We start from the raw sequence: 27,359 nt of genomic DNA on the forward strand, positions 1-27,359 counted from the left end.
CTGCAGAAGGGGAACTGTGACTAGCGAAAACAATTCTAAAATCACCTCCTGTGCTCAGACATCAGCTATTCTTGACTGGAAATGTCACAAAGGGTTAAAGTGGTTGTAAAGGCTGAAGGTTTTTTACCTTCATGCTTTCTATGCATGAAGGTAAAAAATCTTCTGTGTGCTGTTCCCCCTACAGCCCCCCTAATACTCACCTAAGCCACCTTCGATCCAGCAATGTGCAGAAGAGACTCGGCTGTCCCGGGACTTCCTCTTCATATTGGCTCCCACTGCTGTCAATCACAGCCAATGAGCTAATGAGGAGAGAGCAGGGGTGGGGCTGAGCTCGCTCCTGAGCCCAGCTCTATGCATTCATAAGACATATAGTGCGGGAGCAAGCAAGCACCAGTGCCCCTTAGCAAGCGGCTTGCTATTTTGGGCTCTGGTCAAGGGAGAGGAGCCAGGAGTGTTGGCGGGGGGCCACAAGAAGAGGAGGATCAGGTCTTCTCTGTGCAAAACCACTGCAAAGAGAAAGTAAGTATGACATGTTTGTTAATATTTTTTTTTCAAATCAGAACCTTTAATGTCACTTTAAGGGTCAATGTCAGCAGCAACTTCTGCAGTAATTAATGATACTGTACTAAATTTCCGTTATCTCCACACGCACACATATTTTTCAATGTTTCATTTACCCCAATAGCCCCTATAACGGGGCCTTCTTCCAACCCCATGCCCCATAGCACCCATGTAGATATCTATAGCTAGTGGTATGCAACTGGTGTCCACTCTACTCTTTAAAACCATTGCCAGACAGAGCTATGTTATGGAACAAATGGAATGAAAGCTCTTATTAGTTTATGGGAGCAAAACCTCTTTTTAAATTAACCAGAGCTGCTCAGCTAAGACATTCCATAAAGTATGAATAGCCTAATTTCATTTGTATTCATAGAAATGGATGTTGTTCTAAAACTGCAATAGGGTTATACTGGGTTCACATATATGCGGGTCCCGTTTTAATTCAGAGTTCGGTACGGCTTCCATTCAGCAGTTCAAGTGCGAGTCAGTTCGAAATTTGACACTGAAATCACACCTGGACTGAAAAACCCACAGAACTCTTTTTTAATTTGCACCGCAACCGGCTTGCATATATGTGAACCGGCTCTATTGAAAGCCAGTCTGCTTCACATGTTATGCAAATGAATCGAATGCGGCTCAAAACGTATCCGATTCACATATACTGTATGTAAACTGAGCCTAAAGGAGACTAGTTCTGAGAGAAATATCTGGTCTGCTGTTCTTCCTGGAACAAGTACTGGAAGCAGAAAAGGAAGTCAAAACACCACATCGCCATAATTTTTCCTGTTCAAAGATTAAAGAGTGTGGAAACCACTGTGTAAGCATGAAAGTCAGGCGATTCCCATTTACAGAATGAGGAGCCAGCAATCCCAGCCTTTGTATTTTTCTCAGCACTTAACAAGTTTTGGAATAATAACAACTCTAGTGCTAGTGAAAATGCAAGAGTTGAGCCATTGAAAGATTCTTCATAGAAGAAATAGTTGACGATTCTGGCTACTAGTCAGTGCAATCTTCATTATGTCTCTGTGAAATTGAGTAAAACTGCTGTGGAGAAATGTCTCTTGTGGAATCATCAATTGCTAAAAAGTCAGCAGGTGAATCAACTCATTGGAGCCCAACCGAAAAAAAAAAAAAAAATTGATAGCTTTTTAAATACACAGAATTTGTTTCTATAACCTTTCTTTCATGCCAACTTACAACTTTTCGATCCTTTTAAAACACTATAAATGTTATTCTACAACCATCTATACTAGAATACCATATGCTGTATATTACAGTAGAAAAAAACACTCGTGTTGCAGGGATACTTGGAATGGCTTTGCACTAAATGCTTATGAAGCATGAATGTAACCAGTATGACTGTACTGTTTCCTAAGACAGAATCAGATGTTGCATTCATAAAAAATATATATATATATATTGATGTCTGTAAATTTTTTATTTTCCAAATTACCTGCATAGAAAATCTAATCTATTTTGTACAGTGATACTGCTGACATCTGATTGAATATATTAACCTTAACCTTATTTTTTCAGGTTGCATCCTGGTTCTGCCTGTATTTATATTTCCTTCCAACTATAGAACCTGCCTAGTTGTTTAAATGTAGCTTAGTTTTTTTGCTGCTTCTAACAATAGGTATTTTGAGCTCATACAAACTCAGTAAGCACAATAACAAAGAAAACTGCAATATGTGAAATAAAAATGTATTTGTGTATGAGAGCAGCAGTTGCTTTTAGCTTTAACACATCTAAAGCATACAACCTAGAATGTCGTGTTTTCTTACTGGCTTTAACTTTACTCAGTAGCCCAGTTGAGCATGCACCAGCACCAGCCAACACAGAATTTGTGAACAAACCTGCCGCTTCTGCAAATCAAACTGCTACTGCTGAGCTATACACAGCCCAACAACACCCAGCATCACCGCTTCCAACTGCAGCTGCTTCCTCTGCCCCCCCTGCTGCTTTCTCACCTTTCAGCGAGAGGTAACGCTTTATTTTTGCTTATATGTTGTATATTTTGCTATGAAGACTACAAATATTTCCAAAAAAAATATTAGATTAATATGAATGTGCATGTCACCATGGCAAATGGATTAAGCCAACTGCTTAATAGGAGATATCAGAAGGTGTCTACACAGATTCTGTCTGCTCCCTTCTTACACCTAGGAGTCTCTGCTCAGGGTGGGGGGAGTTCCGGACTCCGACCAAGCTGGAATTGTTTACATTCCACATCCTGCAGCAGCAAGATATTCATTAAAAACGAATATTGCCACCTTGTAGTGCTGCTATTATTGTGTTGTTGGTCAAATCAACTTGCTATAATGACATATTTAACATTAGCAGGCATTTGTAGGATTACAAATCATGTTTACTTGTACAGAAATTACAGAGTGCAGTCCACCATTTTCTGAGCATGAATCATGGCCATTATTTATAAAGAGAAACAGAACAATCTAGAGAATGTGGATCCAGAACATTTGTCTGCCTTCAGAATACTGTTTAGGAACTGATTGTCTGACAAAATGACAATTTCAGGGATACAGACATCTAGCACTGGATAAAGTTTAGGAAATGATATATAAATATACAAATAAGAGTTGAGAATCTTTAGCTTTTAACTTTAAAATGCCCATGAAGTGAAATACTATTTTTTACCATGTAATTTATGTTAACATGTATGTTGTGTATTTTATGTGTGTTACTAATAACATGCAATCATTAAAGATCAGGTTCTACTTTTCCATATACAAATTACAGCTGATTTAGCAGCCAATATTACATTGAAAAACAACCACACAATACAAAATAATATAAGGTCATCTCAACCATTCAGAGATGTTTCTAAAAACAAGAGGCTGTTTTTGCATGTAGCTTACTAAGTGCAAGAGAAAATATCCTGGGCAGCTAAAACCCAAGAAAATTATTCTACTCAAATAATCAAAGTATGCAACACCCAAAATAGTAATTTTCTTGTCATCAAGGGTGCACTCACACTGGCAGTTTTGACCGATCCCAGGCATGGTTCACCTCCTTGGTCCAGTTCAAGTGGTTGTAAAACTCTACCTATACCCAGTGACGTCACTATCCTGTCAATCAGTTGGAGGTCCCTCACCTGTTATCATTTTTCTCTTGATGTCTGGAAAACTTATCACAAGTGATTCATACTGATAGCAGAGGAGCAAAGCAACAGACAGAAATGGCACTTAGTGCTTTTAATTGAGACAAGTACACACTATACAGGGATATGCTTTGTTCATATATTATGTCTGAGGTTTATAACCACATTAAGCAAACATTGCCCAGGACCAGATGTGGTCCTAGGCACAGTTCACTTGTGGTCTGAAACATTTCGGTTCAGTTTGAGTACAAACTGTACCAGAGCTCATAACTCTCCATAGATGACTATGCACAGAAGCAGTGATCATTGTGGTCTGGTTAGCAGAGGTGATGATGTAAGTGTGCTTGGGAACACTTGTAAGTGTATCCAGTATGAGTGCAGATCAGTTGGAGAGTGGAGAGGGGGACAATCAAACTTAGGCATGGTTCAGTTCAACCAATCCTAGTGAGCATCCTCAAAGTTTTATTATTAACAGTTAGCTACACCAGTAAAATCTGGTTAGTGTACTGTATGATCAAAGGTCAACCATGATCAGTCAAAAATGCATTTTTATAAGCTACGGAAGAGATTTTAACACATACAGTATATTTACGCTTAGTTATACAGGTTCTTCCGTGTAGTTTAACCAATAGAATTTAAATATATTTCCTATTGCGATATGGAGTCAAGGACTTTCATAATTAATTGAGCCTTAAAGGCAATCTTTTTATGAGAGAAACTAGTTTTCACTTCCAGGCAACTAGCATTTTCTAATGGGGAGGTCAGCAGTGGCATGCTAGTTGTCTGGAAGTGATGCTGATCCACTGGCTTATTGCATTACAAATGTACAGATAATGATCTTTTTCTGAGCTGTACACTTATTCCAAGTCAGTGATTCAGAAGGTACCAAAGCCAGTGAGTAGGATAACAACCAGGCAACTAGCACTTTCAAGAGGTCAGCAATGGCAGACAGTTCCTTGTTTTTGCAAGAAATGTGTGGACAATATAAACCGCCTCTGCCTCATATTAATCTGCGCCTTTAAATTACTCCGTAATCTGCTGTAGTAGACTTATGCCGCTACTTTAAATATTGAACATATAATCAAGCAATAAGTCATAAATCATGAATAAGCGTGCCAAGTCTCTGATTTGTTTTGCTTATTGAAGCAGCGCTAAGTGTCCGATGTCATAAAACACTCTATATAGAACAGATGTTGGAGAAAATAGGAAAGTTCAAAATAGATCTGTGGTCTGTGGGTATGTAGAAATACGTAGAAATCCTTCCACCAATAGTGATCACCGCGTGAGGGGGTCACCCCCCGTGAGATTGCACTCACCACAATTTCAATAACCACAAGACTTTGAATGGCAATCTTTAAAACTCTCCGTCTCCTTAATTCAACCACCAGGTGGCGTGAAACCCTCTCCTTTTAGCTGTATACAGCAAGTTTCTGTGATGTCATTCCTCCTCACTGCTGAATTTGAAAGGGACTTGCTGCTTCCTTCCTTTGCCAGTCCTGATACTACATCTCCCATGAACCGTTGATGCTTGACCCAGTTGTTGCCCTGACCTTACAAGGCTCCCGACCCTTCTGACACTCAGAATTTGTGACTACATAATTAAGTGCAGAAAACACGCTTTGATAATGCCTCTCGTGTGGAGTAGGATGAATCCTCTCTTTTGATCCTTATCTCTGGAACTCCAGATAGTCCGGAAAAAGAAAAAAATATATAACACCGCCACACGGACCTCCACTGTGATGACACAACGTTCTGGCTCTGAAATCCTACCCTTCACGATTTGCATAAAAATGAATCCTTAGGGCCCTTGTTTTTCTCTCGTCAGGTTTTTGACAGATATTCAGCAATATTTTTAATATTATGTTGTAACGTGTGGTTATTTTTATGTTTATTCAAAAAATATACACTATGCCAACAGTAATTAAGGGAAGGAGGATTTTGACAATGATTATCAAAGTGGATTAAGTAGAACGGTATCTAATGATATTTGTTGTTTGGAACTTTCATTGCTAGTAAATGTCTTGCTGTGGACAGTTCATGGAATTGTGGTAATCGAGGGGTCTCAGCTGCATTTCATCCGTCTGTCTGTTTTGTGTCTCATGCATTGCTGTGTCATTTGCAGAGCTCCAACTGCTGCCAGCATTTCTCCTTCACAGAACAAACCCATCCTGGGCGCTAAGAACATATCTGCTGCAGCCTCCACTATATCTTCTGCCATTTCTTCACAGTCTAGGTACACATTTGCTTCTTTGCGTCATGTTTTGAATGTGTTTCCATATCTGTTTACTGTTCATGCTCATACAACAGGTCATTACATGAACTATGTTCTTGATAAATGGTTGGAACACAAAGGTTCTATATAATAGCTGTGACAGCTGTTCCTTGTAACATTATTTAACAGATGATGACATTGTAAATGTTGAAAGGTTTTACATGTGCTTATTTTGCAAGATGTAAAAAATTAAATAAAACTGCTGATGAATTTTAAAGCAAGTGCTTACTTACTACTTGAAGTTAGCAGTGGTAGTTTTTTTTACATTTTGTAAGCACTGATAATAAACTGAGGTTTGAATTTATTGGGTTACTCAACTTGCTTGTTAAGACGCTCATTACTGCATTACGGAAAAAGCCAAATGTTTGTTCTAATTATGTCAGGGTTGCCTTCCAGCCATAAAACCTGCTTTACAGAAAATAAAATACAATACAAAAAACATTTAGGCACCTGTGAATGTGAGGATTTTAGAACTTTGTATTGAACTAATGATTACCTTTAATTCTTAAGTCAATGCTAGGTTCATCACCATTTTCTTTTCTACAAAAAAGAAGAGACATTGCTTGATACACTAAAACATTTTTGAGGCATTTTCCTAACCTACAAGGGCTCTTTCCAGACTTTTTTTTTTTTTCTTTTAAACACCCACATTTTCTTCAATACAGGATATCTGTTAGTGGAAATGGAAAATTTCAACATCTAACTAAATTTTCATATTTCAGCTTTGGGGTTCACAGCCAGACAAGAATATGTATCTTGTGTAAGAAATAAATACTTTCTAAATGATCATTTTAAGCAGGAACCATTTGAAGCTATGTTTGCATTTTTCCCATTGCCTTTCAGTGATGTGAGCTCCTATAAAAAATGCAGACTTTTAAAATAGCTGTGTACAATTAAAGGAACCATTTGGAACTAAAACTGGGCCTCCCATGAAACAGTTGTTAATATGGTTGCATTACATAAAGGTTGGGCCAGGTTTCAAAGGTTAGGGTGAATGGAAATATACATAACATGAAGAATAGCAGTATTGATAGTGTTTCCTGTGTTTTAGACGGATGGTAGTTACTGTGCCAATCATCTATGCCATTTAGTTTGTCTTGTTTTCATTGCCAAATAGTTGTTAAGCCTTGGAAGAATGTCATCAAATATATACAGCTTGCCTTGGTCTTTAGGTACACTACAGGTATTTTCTGTGCAGTGCTGTACCACATTTCAGAGTGCTTGTTCTCTGTATATATTAGGTGTGTTTAAGCCTAGGCTCACACTGATGCAGTGCAATTTGAAGCGGTTCAGATGCGAGCTTGATCCTTTTATTATGCAATATGGATACAGCTGTGATTTCTGTGCTGTGGTCTCTCTCTCAACAAACAGTACTGGAAAATGTGCTGGAATTGTATTACTTTAGGACAAATAGCTGATCTGCCTGCAGATTCCATTCAAGTCTATGAAGCTCAAAATCACACTGCACTGCAATAAGCACGCACAGGACCCTTTTTTAAATTGCATCCAAATCGCACTGCATACAGTATATGTGAACAGCCTCCACAGAAACTCAGATTATTTCACTTGTAATGCGATTACTTGGGTTCTGGAACATATCCGAAATCCCATCAGTGTGAACCAGGGTAAATGACTAGTGGATACCAGAGTGTTAAGTCCCAGTTAGTTATATTTAATTTAAAATAATTTGAGATCATTGTGTCACATTAGCTTTTGTTATACAATAGTAATAGTTTAACAATCATACATGGTAAATTAGACTATAATGTGGCACTCAGAAATCAGTAACTAATAACTGGCAAGGGTGTTTGGCCCTTTTGCATTTCCAGGTTTCTTGGTCTTTCACCAAAAGTCATTCTTGACTATTAAATCTTACATCAATTACTTAAATAGACACCATTATCAAGAAACATTTTTCATTCTGCTTACATTTACAAGTAGCACTTACTGATGCTGGCCTAGCATAGTAATTCATTATGCCTTTTGTCAGTAGATTTCTTCATCCTCTTTCACTTAAGGACAGTGTGTGGTCAATACCACTGCTAGACATTTTTATTATAGACAATGTTTCCAAAGGATGAGAATTTATTTCATTGCTTTCTTTTAACATTTAGCACATTTCTAATTAACCATGCAAGTGCATTGGCCATGATTACATAAAAGTAATTTTTATACCTCTAACTGATTCCACTGAATTGGATATTGCTCAGATTCATTTATTCCAGCTTGTGATAGTCTCCAGCCTCCCAGGTGTTGTGTTATAAATGTTTCCTATGGGTCCACTGCAAAACACACCTTCCTAAATATTAATTTCAGACACCATTGTTATTACAATAATGGAATCCGTGCTGCATCTCCACCTCCACCTGTGCATGCTAAGGCCATGTTTGTGTCATAATTGCCATAGCAGCATTACAACATTACTCAAGGTCAAAAAATCTTTACATATCCTAGCCACTCACCCTCATTTTGACCAGTTGCCAGCTGTGCATGCAGAAAAAAAATTACCTTCTCGACAGTGATTTGAGAACATAGAAGTACGATTTAAAGTAATTGTAAATGATCACCTTGTAAAATAACCCATTCAGTTTAAAATAGAAATGAAAGGCAAAACATTTGTGTATAGATTATAAATACCTTTTCTTCCCATTCTCCATCTCAGCTACATAAGGCTTGGTTCACACTGCCGTAAGGAGCAGCTCACAGCAGGGGTCCGGTGCGTCCCTGTTCACCATTTCAGGTCAGGTTTCAAGTCTTTGGCTGGATTCAAACCTGAAACGGACCAGAAGACACACAAGACTCCTGTGCAATTCACTCCAGAGCTGCTCCGGAGATGTGAGAACCAGCTCCATTGAGAGCCGGTCACAATCTCCTGACATGCGAATTGGATGCAGGGAAATCCACATCCAATTCTCAATATTGTGAGCCCAGCTTATGAGCTGGGGGAGGAGAAGCAGCAGCACACTGAGCTTCCCAGTGAATGGCTGTGCAGCAGGGGTGTGTCAGGACAAGTCTGATCATTGGAGGAGAGCAGGCTGAGTTCCCAGAATAGCTAGAGAACTGACCACACTGTGTTTTCCTGCTTAGTGTGGTCAGTTTTTAATAGGAAAGCAAGGAGACTATTGAGAACATCAGGGATTTCACATAAAGGAAGCAATAAAAAGAGAACAGGATACTTTCTCATACAAGTGCATGGTACAGCAGGCACAAATCAGAAATATGAAGTGTTGGGGTAACAAACGCTTTAAGACCACCTAAAGAGGAGGTAAAGGGTGGTCACATGGTCATTTTAAATATATTTCGGTACTCTAAAAAAAAGGGGGGGGGGGATTGTGCCGGGAGGTTTTAGGAAGCCGTCTATGAATCGTTTGCTGAATCCTGGACTGATCATTTCACTTATATAGTCTACAGCTCAAATTCACTACCAGACACAAGACAGCAGCAGATAAGCAAAATTTTGAGGATGACCAATGGAGCCAAAACTCCCAGTATCAGAACACTATTAAGTAGTATTAGAAAGCATACTAGGGAACCACTGATTGGAAAATGTGAACTTGCAGTAGACCAGTAGGAATAAAGCTAAAAGGCTTCATGCATTTCTGGAATATAAAAGGTCTGGACAAGAGAGTCTGATCCATCTTCTTTGTCTGGCTATCCATGTCTTGCAAAATGGTATATCTGGATCTGGTTGGATTAGTTTTCTCACTGAAATTGCCAAGCTCATTTAAGAAATTCCTAAGTTTACCATGGTCTTGGTTTAAACCAGATGAAAAAATTATTATAATTGACCTTTTTTTCCCCCCAAGTGTTTGGAATCAGTATATCAGATGATGCACATTCTTGCAAATATTTCTACTAGTGAAAACTGTATCATTGTTTTGGTCAAGCAATGAAACTCAAATAACAGGAAATATTGCTTATAAGGTTTTTGAAGGCCTGATCAAACTAAAGTTTCTTTCTCAGGATGCTACTATCTAACATTTAACTCTTACAACAGTTATACATCCTGATATGTTCCTTTTTTCCCTATGCAACTTTTTTCAACGGGTAGATACACATATAGGTCTCCCATGCTGCCACCAGCCTTGGAAGCCCTTTATATTACACCTATATTCACTACTTCACCTCTGCTCAAGAAGAGAAACGTAACAACTAAAACAACAAAAAGAACTGGTGTCTCATATCTACCAAGAAAAGTATCTCCGAGGTACAGCTACAGCAGCTGGCTAGATATTAACAAGTTCCTACCTTCAGTGCTGAGAGGTCAGCAACTCTTCATCCACAGTCAGACAACGAGGATAAAGCTCTGTTGTCAGACAAGATTTAAACGGAAATCATCACTTTTTATGAATTGCATTTAGCATTTTGATGTCTTGTTGGTTGGTCATGCTTCAAATGAAACCTCAATAAGGATACCATCATTTTTTTAATATGTAATTTAGAAGATCAAAAATGGTGAAGTCCAATCATGAAAACAAGTGCATTAATTTTTTTGCAGGGTAAGAAATTGATTGGCATAACCCCAACATTTCTGATTATATGCTTGGGGGGAATTAATCCTGGATCTGTAATATGCACTCAGGCACCATGCCTGGTCTCGTGCCTCTCTCTCCAGTCATGAGTGCCAGCAATGCCCTGGACTGCATCAACTCCCTCCATTTGTAGATTAAATTTAGTGAACTTTTTACACTGCTTGCATATAGTTGCATAAATGTCACTGCATAGGCAGCTTCTGGAGATAATTCACTTCACACCTTTTTCTGACATGTTTCACGCCCTACATGAGCTTAGTTGTTTAGTCCTTCTATAACTAGGTTTTTACGACTAAGCCCCAGAAGGGAACAAAAAATATCAGAGACAAGGCTTGGAGTGGAGTGTCTTCAAAAGCTGTCTATTTAATAAAGTTTACCTAATTCCATAGAAAGTGGTGTGTGGAGTGACCTTGATTAAATCTATGTATAGATCTGACAGTTTAACACATAAAGAACCAAAAAAGATTCCCTGAGGCAAACAATAACAGCTGCTTTACTTTATTTATAAATGCTAGTTGTCTAGCTATAAGGCTGACCAGATAGTTTTAATCAATACTTTTGGATTCACTGACGCAAAACAAGTGTGCAGTTTGGAGGGTTTGACTTCACTTGCTGCATGTTTGTTTCATAGTATTAAATGTTAGAGACAGCCAGGCAATTTTCTTATATTTCTGGTTTCTTTAAAGCAGAAATAAATCCATTCATTTAATGGTTTCCCAAAACGGCTACATTTAAGGCATGCCATGGATGATAAAAGTCCATTTGCTTGTTCTCTAAACCGAACTATCAAACCATCCAATGGCTGGCATCATAACTGATTTAATGTGCAGCGCTTTTTCAACTGGAGATCCAACAGATGGCAGCTTGGTTGGCTGTAAAGGATAGGAGGGTCTGTTCCACTTTAGACATTAAACAGATTAACAATTTTTGGTAAGATGGTGTCTTGGACTTGTTTTACTTCTGAAGATATATATTTTTTTTCAAATAGAATTGGAAGTGGCCCACAGTTATCAAGGACCATTTTTTTACTTTAAAAATAAAATCTCTTCTGTACTGAAACCATACAAAATTAGTAGAAGAAAATTATGTTAATTTGTTGATGAGAAAATGCTAATTATGGCAATTTTCTATAAAGTGATCATTTCCCTTTAAGGAGGAAAATAATTTCACACCTTGCAAGCACTCAAGGGTTTTTTTGTGGAACATGGATTTCCACAAAGCATTTGCTCTTAGCAGTGTTTTTAGATGTGCCTTTGACTAAGTTTGCTTTCACTTTGCTTAGTAATTCTGGCTAACAATAAGCTTGTTGGTGTTGCCCTCTTTGTCAATCTTCCTTTTACCTTGTTACAAAAAATGGATTTCAAAATGTAATATTTTGGTCACCTAATTGTTGGACATCCAATCATATGCTTTTCTTCTTTACAGCAAAACTGCAGGAATTAAACGTCTATTGATAAGCGGATGCTTTAGACGAAAAGGTTTTGTTTCGCTAGTTGCATTTTTCATCTTTATAACCACTGTTTCAATATAGAACAAATTTCAAAGCTGTCTTTAGTTCAACAGGACAGTCCCAACTTCTGGAGTCTATATAGACAATGTTTACAGATATGGGTGTGTTCTTTCTAAATCTGTAGCTATAGGTTTGGACTAGGGAAAAACCAAACAACTACACAGCAGTATTTATTTCCTTAAAAGAGAAGTATGGGAATATTTTTATTCTAGAATCATACTTACCTAGGAGGATGCAGCATCAGTCCAATACTGCATCTGTCCCCTGCTGGCTCTAAGGCTGAGAACTGAGCAATCAAACCCCGCCGATCGCTCAGTTCTCAGAGCTCCCTGAGCAGAGAGTGACTGTCAGTCACCGGCTCTCTGCTCTGCTCCCCCCCCCCCACACTCATTGGAGCACTCGGCTGTGGAGTGGTAGGGAGCGGCCAGCTCAGACTCCTGCCTCCTTACAATATTAAATGATTTTTAAATTTTCAAAAATCCTATTGTTTTTCACTTATCCTTGTAGAAAACCTTGCTCCAACTTTCTATGATAGGCAGCCACATGACAAATGCAGAGGCATTGGTCATTGCTGTCTGAATATGAGACAGTTATGCCCTTTTAGCTGTAATAACATGACCAATGCTTCGGTGATGTTAATGGCCACTGTAAAAGTCCAGAGCATTGCTTTTCTTAGAAAAGTAAAAAGTTTGATTTAGTTCTGTTTAATAATTAAATAGAACAGTGAATATGTGACGTTCTTTATTTGTATCACAGTCTAAGCATATTTTTATAGCTTAAGTTTAAATGTTCAGACACTTTGGATATCCTTAAGCCTTTGTATATATCATTTTTCCATAATCTGTTTTGTGTCTTGAAAGAATGTGGTTTCAGATTTTTTGTTTTTGTTTTATGTTTCTGTAGGAAAATCTACAATTGTAGGAATCTGTCACACAGGAAAGTACCATAAGGTTGATTTACTAAAACTGGAAAGTGCAAAATCTGGTGCAATTCTGCATGGAAACCATCAGCTTCCAGTTTTTTTTGTCAAAGCCTGATTGAACAAACTGAAGTTAAAAGCTGGTTGGCTACCATGCACAGCTACAGCAAATTTTGCACTCTCCAATTTTAGTATATCAACCCCTGTATCTGTTTTAAAGTTTTACATTTGTCCAGGGCATTCCATGCTTCCCATGCTGCATATCAGTCCCTGTGTACCTGTAATTTGCTCTAATCTTCTTCTTGGCATCACTACTTAGAGAGTCACAGATCCAGAACAAGAATTCAGGTCAGGTGTTCCACCACTGCACTGGCTGCATGCCTGTTCCAGATCAGTGACTCACCAATCAGTGAAGCAAGAACAAAAATAGCCCCTTGAAAAATATGGTGGTGGTGGTGGTGGCTATCTATCCTATTAAGCTAATTTTTAAAACATAGAAGAAAAAATAGAAATCACTATGCAAGCCAAAATAGTACATCCTCTGTCACTTGGCAAATGAAAGGCTTGCCTTTTTTAGTTCCAGTCATTCACACTGTTCCATTTACCCTCCATCTATGAATAGACAAAAAAAATATTAAGCCTACAGCAGGCCATTTCTTCCATGAACTAATGACCAATTACGTATTAGGCTTCTACACTGTTACTCGAGGAATGGTTTACTGTGTCTATGATTGATTAGATCAGTATTATAGGAAATGGTGATACATGTTGGGAGCCAAATCCTTTGGCGTAAATAGCAATAGGATTACATTTTAACTTTACATTATACTTATATTACAAACTGAATTACAAAGACTATTTTATCTACCAGGTTTACAAAAAGTAATAATGGAATAAAATACTCGGTTTGTTCCCATAGAAATGTTTAATTTGAAGAGTGTGCCTAAATTGCATCCTATTTTTGTTAGTTCAGACACCCACATGGCCCACAAAAGGCCACTATGATTTTTTTTATTAACAATGATAGTGTATATACATATGTGAGAATATTTGGTACCACTGTATATTTGTTCAATTCTTCACGTGCTTTGAAAGTGATCAACAAGGTCAACAAGGATCTATTTTATTTGTTTCATATGGTGGTTATATTGAAAAAGATGTCACCACCCACTCTATGGGTAACAATCACTAGTGTAGATGTTTTATGCAGTATAACAGACATGACCTCTTGTTATTCTTTTAGCTTTCATCAGCAAGCAACCTACTCATCCAGCTACCAGTCAAAATTAAGGTATAGCCACTATCTATGTAGTGTTAACATAGTGTTAACTGCTATAATATAAAAAGTAACCAACCCACTAAACCCAGTACTGTTTTTAAAAGTTAGATCCTAACTCACAGCTCACCATGTGCGCATAAAGGTAAAAAGCAGAGTATAAGAATTGTGGTAAAGTCATTGCCCCCTCCTGCCTGGTATGCTTTATGTATTAACAAGGTGTTGGCAGAGCTACAAAGTGGACATACAAATGTACGTGTGTGGGATAATGACAGACTTGTCTCATGCAGCCCCACTGAAAAAGCATCAGATACATTTTTCAGATCTCTTCCTGGCCCCAAATAACACCTTCTGCTTTCCCAAGAGTCCTGTTGTTCATCCATATGCCTTCTCTGATGGCACATCCTTGGATGCTTTTCCTGTCTCTGCCACTATAAGTTTACTGGTAAGCTTCCTTGAGTGAAAATAGTAGAGGTCGAAGAACAGCTCCTCTTTAGCTGTCTTCAGTTTTCCACTGAGGTAGCAGTTGGGGTTGGGGAACTTGTATAAATGGATTTAACGGCAGTTTGAAGACATGTTCCCAGAGGCTACAATGACCATTAAGATTATTCACACAAGACAAGACACAAGTGCAAACTGGAGCACCAATATAAAGTGATTTCCAATTGGTTACTTCAGATTAATGCATTTTGCTTCTTGCACAGTTTATTGAATATGCCCACATCTTTGTTCTGGATGCTATGTCATGGCTATGTGTACTTCATACTTGCCAACAGTCCTGGATTGAGTGAAATGGAGACCAGTGCTGCTTATATATGGAATCTGGTGAGATGGGGCATTGGGATTTATTTTATCCAGGACCTGAGAATGTTGGCAAGGTTCATGGTGACAAAAGACAACCATTTTTGTAAATGCATGGATCTCAATAGATCATCAAAATATGGCTGTCTCATGTGCATGCATATTCCATTCTTTTTAAAGGTCGTGTGTCTTTGTGTATTTGTTTCATGAGCATTTTTAATCCACACAAAGCAGTATGACATTAACATAAACTAACTTTAAAATTTGCTTTTTATTCTACTCTGTGAAAGTGGTAGGAAATGAAAAAGTGTTAAGGAGAGAAGCTGATAACTAACGTTAACATTTGTTTTTTATTTTACTCTGTGAAAGTGGTAGGAAATAAAACTAGTGCTAATGAGTTAAAGCTCATATTGAGTGCTATATAACCAGCTAACTAGGAGACAAGATAAATGCATCCCTTAAGGTGGTCTATAGATTACTGCCTAGAACTTCCATTAGGAATCTGCCAATGTACATTGCTTAGCTGTATCTTAGCTGTATCTTAGCTGTATCTTAACATATCCTTTGATTTCAGTGCATCTAGCCAAGGATTTTCTTCAGCAACTGCTGCCAAAGGTCCTTTGCCTTATGGAGGGTACAATGAGCCTTCTGCTCCTGCTCCCAAACCACGGGTAGTGACAACTGCAAGCATCAAACCATCTGTTTATCAACCAGCTCCAGGTAAGAAAAAAAAATAAAGTAAATCCATTTGGTTTTAAAAGCTTTTAATACTATTACAAGTAAAAGAAACAAGTTCAACTGTTAAAACTAACCACAGCTGTAAGACTTGTTTTAATTTTGTAGATATACATTCACCCAAAAACTTTCTGCCACTAGATTACCCAATAGAGATATTTAAATAAGTGCACTAAACATGAAGAACTTCGAGAATGGGATTTCATCTAAAAGATGTGTAATTATTGGCTATTTAATAAATTTGAACAAGTAAAATATAACTAATATTCAAGAAAAATGCCTACTGGAACTCTAAATAGGTAGAGTTTCAGTTGCTATGGAAGTACAAGTTTCTGCATGCTCTGTCATCCATATAGAAAGTCGGCCTGGTATGTTCTGACTTAGGATGAGTTCACACTGGCAAAAAGAGCAGGCGTTTCAGAGGTGTTTGACAGATGTTAAAAATGCCCCTCAAACGCCTATGCACAAGATATAATAGACAGCACAATATGCTGTTCACACTAAACGTTAGCCTCGCTTCAAAATTGAAGCCCCATGTCGAGTCAGGAGGCGTTTGAAGCCTTTCAACGCCTCCCATTCAAGTCTATGGTAAAGCTCCGCAAATGCTCTTGCTTGCGTGTTCAGTGCGGTTTTGGTGCGATTGCTGCAAGTTAAAATTTGTTAATTTCTTTTTTTTTTTTTTTTAATCAGGTCATTCTTTATTATTACTTTTTCATACAATATACAAAAACATCAAAGACAACATACACCTAACATACAACCCCGGCACGAAATAAGATGGGGTGGAAAAAAAAAAAAAAAAACCCTCATAAAAGCGCCCCCCCTCCTCTCTCCCACCACATTATATATCCAAAATGTCCGTCCATCTTCCCCATATCTTTGCAAAGTTCCCTGGGCAGCCTCTGTGTAAAATTATATACTTTTCCTTAACTAATGTTTCCCTTATTTTTATCTTCCATTCTGCTACTGTAGGTGGGCTTGGTGATATCCACTTTTGCGCTATGAGCTTACGAGCCTGAAATAGGATCCTAGTTAATGATATCCTGTATTCCCCGGGATATCTCATTCATTTAGAATACCCAGGAGGCAACCTCCTGTTTCATGAGACATCAAAAATTCGTTTATTTCTGTCACTTTCCATTGTGGAGCAGTTTTAACGCTCATCGAACACTACGAAACCGCACATAGGGCGTTTAGGAAGTGTTTTTGACGCTTGTAAAACACCCCAATCTAAAGCTCATTGACGCCAGTCTGACGCCCATACTAACACCTTACAAACGCTGTAGAAGCATTTGTTGAGCGTCAAAGATTTAGTCAAGTGTGAACAAGCCCTTAGAGTAGTGATAAACAACTGGTAGATCTCCGGCTGCTGTTAGAACCTGCTCACCATACCTGTGGCCAGTTACTGTATTACATTTTTTTTTACAACTGCCTGCATGGGAAAGCATCTTCAAGTAGTAAACCCTTTCATACGCCCAGAGAAGTGAATAGCCTCAAATGATACACAGAGTTGAAACAACTCCTACATAAGTTTTACTTGTGTATCTGCAGTCTTCTCTAACCTACACCCCTTCAAAAGGGCAGAATCGTGTTAAAATCCTTCTTCATCTGTCAGGAGCACAGAGGAGGGGGTGGAGAGCTGCAGTTAAAGTGATATATTGCTCACACAGGCCATGGGCATCTGTGGAATTGCACCCCAAAATATATTCAGCTGCTTCTCCTGAGTACGGGGATACCACATGTGTGGGACTTTTTGGGAGCCTAGCCGTGTACGGGGCCCCGAAAACCAATCACTGCCTTCAGGATTTCTAAGGGCGTAAATTTTTGATTTTACTCCTCACTACCTATCACAGTTTTGAAGGCCATAAAATGCCCAGATGGCATAACCCCCCCCCCCCCAAATTACCACATTTTGGAAAGTAGACACCCCAAGCTATTTGCTTTGAGGCATGTTGAGTCCATGGAATATTTTATATTTTGACACAAAATGCGGCAAAGTGACACATTTTTTTTTTTTTTTTGCACAAAGTTGTCACTAAATGATATATTGCTCACACAGGCCATGGGAATATGTGGAATTGCACCCCAAAATACATTTAGCTGCTTCTCCTGAGTATGGGGATACCACATGTGTGGGACTTTTTAGGAGCCTAGCCGCATACGGGACCCCAAAAAACAATCACCGCCTTCAGGGTTTCTAAGGGTATAAATTTTTGATTTCACTCTTCACTGCCTATCACAGTTTCGGAGGCCATGGAATGCCCAGGTGGCACAACCCCCCCCAAATGACCCCATTTTGGAAAGTAGACAGCCCAAGCTATTTGCTGAGAGGCATGGTGAGTATTTTGCAGCTCTCATTTGTTTTTGAAAATGAAGAAAGATAAGAAAAAAAATTTTTTTTTTCATTTTTCAGTTTTCAAAACTTTGTGACAAAAAGTGAGGTCTGCAAAATACTCACTATACCTCTCAGCAAATAGCTTGGAGTGTCTACTTTCCAAAATGGGGTCATTTGGGGGGGTTTTGTGGCACCTGGGCATTCCATGGCCTCCGAAACTGTGATAGGCAGTGAAGAGTGAAATCAAAAATTTACGCCCTTAGAAAGCCTGAAGGCGGTGCTTGGTTTTCAGGGTCCCGTACGAGGCTAGGCTCCAAAAAAGTCTCACACGTGTGGTATCCCCGTACTCAGGAGAAGCAACAAAATGTATTTTGGGGTGTCATTTCACATATTCCTATCTCATGTTTGAGCAATATATCATTTAGTGAAAACGTTGTGCAAAAAAAAAAAAAAAAAATTGTCTCTTTCCCGCAACTTGTGTCACAATATAAAACATTCCATGGACTCGACATGCCTCTCAGCAAATAGCTTGGGGTGTCTACTTTCCAAAATGGGTTCATTTGGGGGGGTTTTGAACTGTCCTGGCATTTTATGCACAACATTTAGAAGCTTATGTCACACATCACCCACTCTTCTAACCACTTGAAGACAAAGCCCTTTCTGACACTTTTTGTTTACATGAAAAAATTATTTTTTTTCGCAAGAAAATTACTTTGAACCCCCAAACATTATATATTTTTTTAAAGCAAATGCCCTACAGATTAAAATGGTGGGTGTTTCATTTTTTTTTCACACAGTATTTGCGCAGCGATTTTTCAAACGCATTTTTTGGGGAAAAAACACACTTTTTTAAATTTTAATGCACTAAAACACACTATATTGCCCAAATGTTTGATGAAATAAAAAAGATGATCTTAGGCCGAGTACATGGACACCAAACATGACATGCTTTAAAATTGCGCACAAACGTGCAGTGTCAACAAAATAAATACATTTTTAAAAGCCTTAAAAGCCTTTACAGGTTACCACTTTAGATTTACAGAGGAGGTCTACTGCTAAAATTACTGCCCTCGATCTGACCTTCGCGGTGATACCTCACATGCATGGTGCAATTGCAGTTTACATTTGACGCCAGTCCGACGCTTGCGTTCGCCTTAGCGCGAGAGCAGGGGGGGGCAGGGGTTTTTTTGCTTTTTTATCTTATTTTTAAACTGTTCCTTTCATTTTTTTTTTTTTTTTAATCATTTTTATTGTTATCTCAGGGAATGTAAATATCCCCTATGATAGCAATAGGTAGTGACAGGTACTCTTTTTTGAAAAAATTGGGGTCTTTTAGACCCTAGATTTCTCCTCTGCCCTCAAAGCATCTGACCACACCAAGATCGGTGTGATAAAATGCTTCCCCAATTTCCCAATGGCGCTGTTTACATCCCGCGAAATCTAAGTAATAAAATGCTCGTAGCTTCCGGTTTCTTAGGCCATAGAGATGTTTGGAGCCACTCTGGTCTCTGATCAGCTCTATGGTCAGCTGGCTGAATCACCGGCTGCATTCTCAGGTTCCCTGTTGAGACAGGAAAGCCAGAGAAAAACATGGAAGACGGTGGGGGAGGGGGGGCATTCCCTCCCACTGCTTGTAAAAGCAGTCTAGAGGCTAATTAGCCGCTAGGATTGCTTTTACATATAAGCCGACCGCTGGCTGAAAAGAATGATACCAAGATGATACCTAAACCTGCAGGCATCATTCTGGTATAACCACTCAAAGTCGTGAATGGCGTACCTGAAGACAAAAAAATGGTTAACAATAAAGCACAGTAAACGGTAAAGTATAAAAAATTGCATACCTGAAAAGCAAACATGATAAAACATAATAACAATAAAACATTGCAGAATAGAATACAGTAAAAAAGAGCAGAACAATAGAGAGAGAATAGAGAGAGAGAGAACAATAAAACGACAACTATTTTTTTTTATTTTATATTTTTGTTTGTGTATTTTTTTTTTACAATTTTTTTGTAACTGTAACTTTTATAACTGTAACCGATTCCAGGTTCGGGTCTCTCAAAATGCGATGGCATCTTGGGAGACCCTGTGAAAGTGTGTCCTAGTCTGTGCAATGCTGTACCCTACGCTAATACTCAACTAGTGTATGGTAGCGTTCAAAACATTCACCAATGCAAAGACCAGGATTGTCAGGACAGGAGGGACAATAATAGCGGGTGTCACGCCTATATCCGCGCTTGCTGCAGACACGACATCTTTTTTGGGGGGGTTTGTTGGGTAGGGGTACTCGGGAGGACATAAAAATGCCTCTCATGCAGCCGACTGCATTTGGTTGGGGATGTGAATGGGGGAAGTACGGGTACTGCAGAAGTGGTGGTTCCCAATTAGGATTGGCGAATGCAGCAGGAAGGGCATTATGGGCACGACGGGCCTGTGTTTGTCTTCTTGGTGGCAGCGGGACACTACTTGTGCTTGCCACCTCACCAGCTTGAACTGCACTTATGGGACTCTGCCACGTCACCAAGTGTTACTGCAGTGCTGGTTTGACTGCGACCGGGGTGTACTAGGCCGCTGGTGCTAAGGGAGGTGTACGGTGTGTGCATGGGTGTTAGCGGTACTGGCGCTAACCTGACGCTGCCTGGGGCTGGTGTTTGCCAGTTCACCAAAATGCTACCAAAAAAACTGTTAGCGATCGCAGGGATCGGGCCTGACTCTGCGAACGCTGCAGTTACGCGTTTAGTGTTTTGTAAGTGACAGTGATCGATCGATGCTGCACTTGAGTGGGCTGGGCTGGGCCGGGCGGAGGGGCAAAACACAGGTGCTAGCAGGTATCTGGGCTGATCCTGCTAACGCTGCGTTTTTGGGAACCCTAAACTGCTGGGGATGCTAGTATAGATCTGATCGGATCAGATATTGATCCGTTCAGATACTATACCACTTAGGCCCCTTTCACACTGGGGCATTTTGCAGGCGTTATTGCGCTAAAAATACCGCCTGCAAACCGCCCCAAAACAGCCTCCGCTGTTTGTTCAGTGTGAAAGCCCGAGGGCTTTCACACTGAAGCGGTGCGCTGGCAGGAGAAGAAAAAATCTCCTGCCAGCCGCATCTTTGGAGCGGTGAAGGAGCGGTGTATTCACCGCTCCTAAACCGCTCCTGCCCATTAAAAATCAATGGGACAGCACGGCTATAGCCGCGCTATACGAGTGGTTTTAACCCTTTTTCAGCCACCAGCGAGGGGTTAAAACCGCACCGCTAGCGGCCGAATACCGCGATAAAACAGCACTAAAAATAACTCTGTTTTACCGCCGACGCCCCCTACCGCCCCAGTGTGAATGCAGCCTAAGGGAGGTGTACGGTGCGTGCATGGGTGTTAGCGGTACTGGTGCTAACCTGACGCTGCTTGGGGCTAGTGTTTGCCAGTTCACCAAAACGCTACCAAAAAAACTGTTAGCGATCGCAGGGATCAGGCCTGACTCTGCGAACGCTGCAGTTATGCGTTTAGTGTTTTGTAAGTGACAGTGATCGATCGATACTGCACTTGGCTGGGCTGGGCCGGGCGGAGGGGCAAAACGCAGGTGCTATCAGGTATCTGGGCTGATCCCGCTAACACTGTGTTTTTGGGAACCCTAAACTGCTGGGGACGCTAGTATAGATCTGATCGGATCAGATATTGATCCGTTCAGATACTATACCACTAAGGGAGGCATATGCTGCATGCATGGGTGTTAGCGGTACTGGCGCTAATCTGACGCTGCCTGGGGCGACGCATATCACCGCCGGGTGATCAGGGGGCTAAACCTTTATTCGGTAATAAACGGCGGGTGCCCTGACACTATAAAAAATAAACGAACTAACCAACGTCACCCGTAACAGTTATACGGTGATCAGTGGTGAAAGGGTTAACTGGGGGCAATCAAGGGGTTAAAACATTTATTAGGTAGTATATGGGGGTCCCTGACGCTATAAAGCACTGACGGAGAACCTAAATATTTACCTCCCTAACTAGCGTCACCAGCGACACTAATACAGCGATCAGAAAAATGATCGCTTAGCGACACTGGCGACGGGGGGTGATCAAGGGGTTAAAACTTTATAGGGGGGGTATCCTAGACCTAAAGGGGGCTAACACTAACTGCCCTACCACACTTACTGTCACAAACTGACACCATGCAGTGATAAAAAAAAAAAAACTGTTTGGTGTCAGTGTGACGGGGGGGGGGGGGGAATCGGGGGGCGATCGGGGGGGATCGGGGGTGTAATGTGTGCCTGGCATGTTCTACTGACTGTGTGTGTGTTTTTCACTCACAGTGATGTCTTCTCTCCTCGGCGCCGGAACGGAAAATACCGAGCCGAGGAGAGATGACATCATTTTCTTTGCTGCTGTTTAGCATACAGCAGCAAAGGAAGATTCTCATTGGCTGGGAGCGATTGCGAGGGGGGGGCACGAACGGATGGTCTCCCCCTCACCTCTCATCGCTCCCAGTCACAAGCCAACCGCCTCGGGCACCGGGGGGGGGGGTCCGATTGGACCCCCCGCCCGCGGGAGGCAGATCACGTATATGTACGTGATTCTGCCTGCCCGTGCCATTCTGCCGACGTATATCGTCGTTAGGTGGTCGGCAAGTGGTTAAGTAAACACTACAGATACACTGTATGTGTTTTGTTCACATTTCATGACTGAGGTTTACAACCACTTTAACCAGTTGCCGACTGCCCTATAGAAGTTTTACTGCTACAGGGCTGCCGTGCTTCACAGGATCACGTATATATACATGATCCTGCACTTCCAGGTAGCCACTTTCGGTGGCTCACTCCCACTGTGATTCTACGATTTCCATCAGCACCGCCTGATCGTTCGGTACACAGGCAGAACAGCAGTCTGCCTAGGTAAGCGAGGCAGATTGCCATTTTATCAGTAAGGAAGGCATGGATCCTGTGTCCCTGCAAAGCAGGGACACGGGATCCATGCCTTCCCCTAATAAAAGCACCACACACTACATTAAAACACTAGGCACACAGTTAACCCTTTGATCGTCCCTGATGTTAACCCCTTCCCAGCCAGTGTCATTAGTATAGTGACAGTGCATAGTTTTAGCACTGATCACTGTATTAGTGTCACTGGCCCGCAAAAAAGTGTCAAAAGTGTCAGTTACTGTCCAATTTGTCCGCCACAATATAGCGGTCCCACTATAAGTTGCTGATCGCCACCATTACTAGTAAAAATAAATAAACAAAAATTCCATAAATACCCCATAGTTTGTAGATCTATAACTTTTGCACTAACCAATCAATATACGCTTATTGGGATTTTTTTAACCAAAACTACGTAGCAGAATACATATTGGCATAAATAGATTTTTACATTTTTTTATTGGATATGTTTTATAGCAGAAAGTAAAAAATATTGTTTTGTTTTTTTTAAATTGTTGGTCGGATTTTGTTTATAGAGCAAAAAATAAAAAACGCAGAGGTGATCAAATACCATAAAAATAAAGCTCTATTTGTGGGGGGGGGACAACATTTTTATTTGCGTACAGTGTCGCACGACCGCACAATTGTCAATTAAAGCAACGCAGTGCCGCATCGCAAAAAAATTGCCTGGTCATGAGGAGGGGTAAATCTTTCGGAGCTGAAGTGGTTAAGCACATTTCAAGCAAAAGTTAAGTCCACTGTGGTAAGTGGGCTTTTGCTATAGTGTGCAAGTTTGCATACTTGTACATTATGACACGTTTGATATCTCCTCATTTACTTTCCAAGGTTTCACCAGACTGAAAGTGTGCGTAAATCTCCAACATCAGCGCAGACAGAAATAAAAAAATTTGAAAATAAAACTTTTTTAATAAACTGTTAACTTTTTGTTGCTATTTCCCTGTTTACCCTTCCCCTTACTTCCGTTCTGGTTAAACTAATGTCACTAGGATAAAAACATTAATACATAGTTGCCAACATTGTAAAAAAAAATTTGGGACACTTTTTTGGCTGTGGTGGAGTAACCTTATAATTAAGGGGCGGGACATGCATTAGTAGATGTAGCACGGGGAAAGAGGTAGAGGGACCCCTACACTCCACACTGACCTACCCCCCGTCATAGAGGGACCCCTACACTCCACACTGACCTACCCCCTGTCACAGAGGGACCCCTCCACTCCACACTGACCTACCCCCTGTCATATAGCCTCTATGACAGGGGGTAGGTCAAGACACATCTGAACTGGTGCACTCACAGGGCTGCTGTTAGAAATTATCGGGGCTCCCGTACAACCTGAGGTGGGAAAGAGGGATTTGAGAGAGAGTAGTGGGGGGGGTGAGAGAAAGGGGGGGAGAGAGGTGAAAGAGGGGGGTATGAGAGAGGAGGGGGGTCTGACAGAGAGGAGGGGGGTCTGACAGAAAAGAGGGGGTCTGACAGAGAAGAGGGGGGGGTCTGACAGAGAAGAGTGTGGATCTGACAGAGAAGAGTGTGGGTCTGACAGAGAAGAGTGTGGGTCTGACAGAGATGAGGGGGGTCTGACAGAGAGGAGGGGGGGTCTGACAGAGAGGAAGGGGGTCTGAAAGAGAGGAGGGGGGTCTGACAGAGAGGAGAGGGGGGTCGGCTGACAGAAAGGAGGGGGGGTCGGCTGACAGAGAGGAGAGGGGGGGGGTCGGCTGACAGAGAGGAGAGGGGGGCGGGTGACAGAGAGGAAGGGGGGTGGCTGACAGAGAGGAAAGGGGGGCGGTTGACAGAGAGGAGGGGGGCTGACAGAGAGGAGAGGGGGGCGGTTGACAGAGAGGAGGGGGGCTGACAGAGAGGAGAGGGGGGCAGTTGACAGAGAGGAGGGGGGCTGACAGAGAGGAGAGGGGGAGAGGCTGACAGAGAGGAGAGGGGGCGGCTGACAGAGAGGAAGGGGGGCTGACAGAGAGGAGAGGGGGGCAGCTAACAGACAGGAGAGGGGGGGCGGCTGACAGAGAGGAGGGGGAGGCGGCTGACAGAGAGGAGAGGGGGGCAGCTGACAGAGAGGAGAGGGGGGCGGCTGATAGAGCAGATGACAGAGACGCACAGTGCGAGTATAGGACACTCTGGAAGCATGCAGGGCTGGCGCGATTACTCACAGACACAGTCCAGCCCTGCATCCACATGTGACCAGCTCCTCCAGGTGGCAATCGTGTCCTCCGTCTGTCCCGCACATGACCTGCTCGGCCAATTACAGGACACCCACCGCTGCCCATTGCTGAGCTCGGCTCAAACACATAGCGTATGGACATTCTGGTCTTCTGGAAAATGGCGGCCAGCAGAGACATTATCTCCGCCGGCTGCAGACCTCTACCGAAAATAAAAAATCGTGAAAAAAGGGATTTCTCGGGAAATTTCCTGGGAAACACTAAAATTGGGAAAAGGGTCCAAATCCCGGGAATGTCCCGGGAAATTCGGGACTATTGGCAACTATGCATTAATACAAAGAGTACAGCACACGCTATATATCTATGAGACCCAGTCACACGGGCACACAGATGTATTTTCCCTGTTCAGGGTTCCATAAGTAAAACATACAGAAGCAGCTGTGCTACCAAAGGGATTTTTTCCTTTAACCACTTCCATACAGGGCATTTTCACCCCCTTCCTGCCCAAGCCAATTTTCAGCTTTCAGCGCTGTCACACTTTGAATAACAATTGCGCGGTCATACAACACTGTACCCAAATTAAATTTTTATCATTTTTTCCCCACTAATAGAGTTTTCTTTTGGTGGTATTTGATCACCCCTGCGGTTTTTATTTCTTGTGCTATAAACAAAACAAGAGTGACAAGTTTGAAAAAAACACAATATTTTTTACTTTTTGCTATAATAAATATCCAAATTTTTTTTTTTTAAACAAATTTTTTTCTAAGTTTAGGCCGATACATATTCTTCAACATATTTTTGGTAAAAAATATCGCAATAAGCATATATTTATTGGTTTGCGCAAAAGTTATAGCGTCTATAAAATAAGGCGATAGATTTATAACGTTTTTATTATTATTTTTTTTTTTTACTAGTAATGGCGGCGATCTGCAATTTTTATCGTGACGTGGCGATATTGCGGCGGACACATCAGACAATTTTGACACACATTTTTGGGACCATTCACATTTATACAGGGATCCGTGCTATAAAAATGCATTGATTACTGTATAAATGTGACTGGTAATGAAGGGGTTAACCAGGAGGGGGCGCTGTAGGGTTAAATGTGTTCCTAAGGAGTGATTCTAACTGTGGGGGGAGGGGATTCACAAGGGGAGGAGACCAATCGGTGTTCCTCTGTACACACAGATCCACGGTCCTGCTCGGTTACTGGGCAATCGCGGGTGCCCGGCGGACATCGCGGCCCCCGGGCACGCGCACCGGGACCCGAGTGATGCGGGGGGCGCGCGGGCGCCGCCCCCTAGGGATCCTGGTAGGCAGCGCCATCATATGACGGTGGCTCAGGATAACAGCTGCACCTTCCCGCCGTCATATGACAGTGGGCGGGCAGCAAGTGGTTAAAGTATACCTAATGACTAGCTTTGGATAGAGGGGAGAGGGATTACAACACCTGTCAGTTTTTATTGCTGTATGGGCTCGTTTTAGCAAGATTCCCCCTCTCTATTTGTCATGTTTACCATTATCACAGAAAGTGAAAGAATATCACAAATCTTCCAGTGGGGACACTAGTTCTAGTGACCCTGGTGACAACCTGCAAATCCCTTACTTTAGAGGGATTTTCTCTCACTTCCTGTTTTGGCTATGGGACAGGAAATGAAGGGAAATCTTCCTGATGGGACAGAGATGACAAAAAACTGACATCATTTTAACTCTCCCTTACTCTACTCTACTTTTAAAATGAAGAAAAAGGTTTTGCCTTTAATTCCACTTTAAAGCTTAACTCAGGGTACAAAAACCTTTAGGATATAAATTCAGCAGAACCAATGTCCGCCGAGACCTGCCGATCCTTCGTTACTCTGACAGAATGACAACCTGCCTATGTAAACAAGGCAGACTGTCATTCTGTAAGTCCAATAGACATGGATCCTCTGTTTCTGTGAAGCAGAAACGCTGATCCATGTCTTCCAGTAGTAAAAGCACCTCCCCCACAGTTAGTAAGCACTCCCTAGGCACACATTTAACCCTTTGATTGCCCCTGATGTTAACCCCATCCCTGCCAGTGTCATTAGTACACTTAGAGTTGCCACATCAGCCCTTTAAACCCGAACACATATTAATTACACATGTTATGTGGCTGATTAAGGTGGTAATTAAACTCACTTGTTGCCTTATCTGCATTTAATTAGACTCAGAACCTGTGTAATT

General features: G+C 41.2%; 1 protein-coding gene across 1 annotated transcript in view; it reads left to right on the top strand.

The window, feature by feature from the left end:
• LDB3 (LIM domain binding 3) overlaps positions 1–27,359 on the top strand; it is a 277,023-nt gene that overhangs the window by 191,318 nt on the left and 58,346 nt on the right. Inside the window, exon 9 of the mRNA XM_073596730.1 lies at positions 15,564–15,709. Coding sequence (XP_073452831.1) covers positions 15,564–15,709 — 146 coding nt within the window. The remainder of the gene's footprint in view (positions 1–15,563; positions 15,710–27,359) is intronic.

This window comes from Aquarana catesbeiana, linkage group LG08, assembly GCF_042186555.1.
Source record: "Aquarana catesbeiana isolate 2022-GZ linkage group LG08, ASM4218655v1, whole genome shotgun sequence".
NCBI classification, from domain to species: Eukaryota; Metazoa; Chordata; class Amphibia; order Anura; family Ranidae; genus Aquarana; species Aquarana catesbeiana.